Source organism: Ailuropoda melanoleuca, chromosome 16, assembly GCF_002007445.2.
Source record: "Ailuropoda melanoleuca isolate Jingjing chromosome 16, ASM200744v2, whole genome shotgun sequence".
NCBI classification, from domain to species: domain Eukaryota; kingdom Metazoa; phylum Chordata; class Mammalia; order Carnivora; family Ursidae; genus Ailuropoda; species Ailuropoda melanoleuca.
Genome location: NC_048233.1, coordinates 89,509,775 through 89,513,783, shown reverse-complemented (window position 1 = coordinate 89,513,783; position 4,009 = coordinate 89,509,775). Strand labels below are relative to the sequence as shown.

The window sequence follows — 4,009 nt, the reverse complement described above, 5'->3', positions numbered from 1 at the left end:
GCAGGAAAATGCGGGGCTGGGCCCAGCGGCATGCGGCAGGCCCTGGGGAGGGAGGAGAAGTGGGCCTCACCCAAGGCCCTCTCTGCAGGGGGGAGGGGGGAGGTAGGGGAGGGGACTTGCTCTCTCCTGAGGAAAGAAATGATTTCTGGAAAATGCTGGTCCCCTGAGCTGGCTCAGGGCCTCCAGCCTGGAGACAGTGTTGAGCGATGGTTTCCAGATGGAGAAGGAGGCCCTCAGCCAGCCAGGGAGGAAGAGGAGAGGGAGGAGGAGGAAGGATAGGGAGGAGGGGAGGAGGAGGGGGAGGGGAAGGAGGGAGAGGGATGAGAAAGAGGAGGAGGGGGAGGGAGGAACCTCGTTAGTCCTAGACACCAAGGCCCCACAGGCGCCTGGGCAGGCAGGAGGGATCAGGAGAAGGCAGGGACTGCCCGTCCCTGAGCAGAGCCGGAGGCCGCTGTGCCCGCACAGGAGCAGGGGCTGATGGGGGTGACCCGCTCTTTCCTGGCGTCTGGTGGGACACGCCCAGCCAGTATCCATATGTTGGTAGGTGTCTCTGGGCATCTCTCCATTCCATTGGTCATCGATTCTCCTGGTGTCACTCTTCACGAGGAGGTCCCTGGGAGGGGAGAACCGGGCCCCAGGCTGCCCTGGGCTGTGGACAGGCCAGGGAGGGGTGCTGTGTCACCCGGCCAGGGATGCGGAGCCCGGGCCAGCGGTGCCCCCACAGAGCCGGCCCTGTGGGAGGAGGTGACGCAGACACGTCCGTCAGTCCTCTGGACACCGAGGCTGTGTGACCAGCAGCCCCACGAGTTGCCCGGAGCTCTGGGAGGAGACTTGGCGGGAGACCCAGGTCTGCGGGTCCCCAGCACGCAGGTGGCAGGCCAAGCTCTAGGCAGGGTTCTCCCCACCTACGGCAGCATATAGACTGGGGCTCCTAGTCTGGGGTGACCCTCTGAAACCACCCACAAAGACTCCTGGGGCATGTGAGGGGCATTTCTCAGGGGCGGAGTCCGTATCATCCCTGGCTTCTGCAAGCAGGGGCTCAACAGCTCCAAACCCCCGACCGACAGAGAGAAGGGCACTGTGGGGGTGCTGGTGATGGAAAGACGTTCCCCCCCAGAGAACTCCCATCTCCAATATCGGGGTACGCGGGGGCTAAGTCAGGGGACTGCACAGGGTCTGAAGATGGGCTCACCCTACCTCGGGGTGCCCCACCTGCCCCAGCTCCCCAGCTGTAGATGCTGGCGCCCCTCCCAGGAGGCACAAGCCATCCGGTGGTCTCTGCTGGGAACCTGCAGGGGCCCCCCCGGGCCAGGGCAGAGGGCAGCCCCAGAGCCACACCTCGCCCACCTGGACCCTCCTAGAAAGGGGAAGCGTCTTCTTCTCCCAGGCCTCCCCCCACCCCCACAAGCAGCCCCACTGCGCGGAGGCTTTCATCACCCTGGGGACTCCCTCCCTCCCGGGGGGAGGGGACATGGCTCCACCATCGATCGATGTGCCCTCATGAACCAGGATGGGCAATAGGGGGAGAGTTCCCAAAATGGGCCAGAAGGGGTGGGAAGAGTGTGTCCGCAGCCCACAGTCGGTCTCCCCCTCGGGGGGCAGCAGCCCGCGGGGAAGACCCAGGCCCCGCCCGCAGCCGGCTCACTGGGTGGCTCACCAGGTGGACGGTGGGGCCGCACACCGTGACCGGTGCCTCCTCTGCCCCAGGGTTTCCTGTGCTTTGCCCTGGTGTTCGGAGCCCTGGCGCAGGCGGCCTTCTGGAGACTCCACAGCCCCACCCAGGTGAGCGCCCCCTATCACACAGCCAAGGGTACCTGGGCCGGGGAGTCGCCCCTCCACCGGGGAGAGACCATTCTGGGGGGACGTCCTCTGCCTGAAGGGGGGCACAGGGACCTGAGGGCTGGGCCTCTTCGGGGCCGGGCCGGGGCGGGAGCTCCCAGGGAAGTGGGAGCAGGTGCAGGCCTCCGCCCCCCTCACCCCAGGCCCCTCAGCCCTGCCTTCTGCTCGGCCCTGAGAGGGGCCTGGAGCTGGAAAGGGGATGAAGAACCCGGAGAGGAAGGTCCCCACACACCCAAGGGATTGATTACAGGGGTCTGTGCTCCGGAAGCTGGCCCAGAAGGACTGCGCTCCTGACTGGGCCCTGCCCGCGTCCAGGCCTTGTCCCCAGGAGGACAGCCGCCCTTCAGTCCTGGGGCAGGAGCGGCCCTGCGGCGTGGGGGGCTGGCTCTCCTCCTGGTCCCGCCCCCACGTAGGCTCTTCCCAGGGCTTCTGTATTGGTGGTGACTGGGGTGGTAATGCCCATGGTCATGGTGGGGATGCTCCCCCCCCCGCAGAAGGTGGTGCCGTCCTCTCTTCCTTTGTCTGTCCGTCCATCCATCCATCCACTCAGCTGATGTTCTCTGGGTGCTTGTTGGCTCAGCAGGGTGTCCATGGACTTGGTGTGAGGGGGCCCTCATCCCATTTTGGGGGGTCGGGGGAGGCCCTAGCTCTGGGCTAACTCAGTCACGAGGGCCATGGCCCCCAGAGCACATACATAAGCAGGGCTCGAAGCCCGCAGGCCTGGGCACTGACCCAGCCTGGCCCTCCAGAAATTATGTCTGAATTCAGGCCCTGAGATGAAGCGGAGAGCCTGCCTGGGGGACAGGGCTGGCCAGTGCATGTGTGGAGCCGGCCCCCTCCCAGACCAGGGCTGGGGGTCAAGGCTAGACCCCCTGTCCGGGCAGAGGAACCCAAGAGGCTCGAGAGAGGGCCCCGGCAGGATCGCGTATAGGGGCCAGACCCTAGCCCAGCTGCTCCCTGGCTGAGGCCAAAGGGGTGAGGGACAGGCCTTCCCCCTGTCCCCAGCCATGGACAAGATCCCGTGAGAGCGCAGACCCAGGCGAGACCCCCGGGGTGGCCTGGAAGCCAAGGGGCCAGCAGGTGGGACCGCAGAGAAGGACAGGAGAGCTCTGCTATGTAGACCCTGTCTGCCCTGACTTTCCGTGATCCCCAGCAATCCCTCCTCAACCTGGGCCTCAGTTTCTCCATGTGCTCTGCAAGGACCAGCCCAGGAAAACCAAGGCCAGGCTGCCCAAAATGTCCTCTGCTCCTACCCTGCTCGAGCAGCAAGTGACAGGCGTGCTTTCTTTCCTGTGCGTCTCAGTCCCCAGCGGGCCAGCCTCTCTGTTGCCTGCACCCCCGCTCCCCGCAATAGTCACGCAGGAGCAGAGGCTTGCAGAGGGCAGGGGTTCAGGACATTGGGCCCGGTCGTACTGCGTACTTTCGACTGTGTGATGACCCTCTCTGGTCCTGGCTTCGTGTGCCCAGAAGTGGGCTTCGCTTCTCCCCGTCCATGCACCTTGGCGTCCGTGAGGCTGAGTCTCCAGGCCAAGCACAGCGGTGATGCCCTTGTTCTGCAGAGGGGGTACTCAGCCCCAGGGGGCAAGGAGCCGGGTCACACAGGCAGAACCGGGGCAGGGGGATCCAGGAGGATCCAGACCACCACCCAGGGCCCTGAGCCAATGCCTCTTTTCCCTTCCCTGTCCACGGATTTCCTGACAGCCCACTGCCACCCTGGCACCATTTGGGGTAACTCCCCCGTGACATTTCCTCTGGCTGCGAGGCTCTTCAGGGGGTTGGCACCTGTGCAAGGTGCCCTGGGCCCTCAAGTGGGGCTGGCCAGCAGGCTTGCCCAAGGAGAGCCAGCCTGGCATTTCAGGCTCGTGTTTCCCGGCCACAGATCAGGCCCATTGCAGGTCTGGGTCACAGGGTGGGTGGGCCCGGTCAAGACGGCTGCCAGGGTGCCCTGGAGCTGCCTGCATCTCCCCAGGGACGGCTGCAGCCCGTCCGCTCCTCTCTGACACACTGTGTTTATAGCTGGAGCCCCCGATCCTGGGTTCTGTAGCGGAGGGGCCATGTAGGGGCCACAGGCGGGCCAGCTGGGTCCCCCTCTGAGAAGGGGTTATTGAAGCCAGACAGCTCCCAGCTGGGCCTCTTCTCTGTCCCTACCCCGCCCCCCGCCCCCACCACC

The 4,009-nt window shown here is 65.6% G+C and overlaps 1 protein-coding gene across 8 annotated transcripts in view; it reads left to right on the top strand.

Moving 5' to 3' along the window:
• The window catches only part of TSPAN32 (tetraspanin 32), a 21,333-nt gene that overhangs the window by 4,916 nt on the left and 12,408 nt on the right, over window positions 1-4,009 (top strand). For all 8 annotated transcript variants that reach the window (XM_019800603.2, XM_019800600.2, XM_019800605.2 and 5 more), the window contains exon 4: window positions 1,708-1,782. In XM_019800603.2, the coding sequence (XP_019656162.1) occupies window positions 1,708-1,782 (75 nt within the window). The remainder of the gene's footprint in view (window positions 1-1,707; window positions 1,783-4,009) is intronic.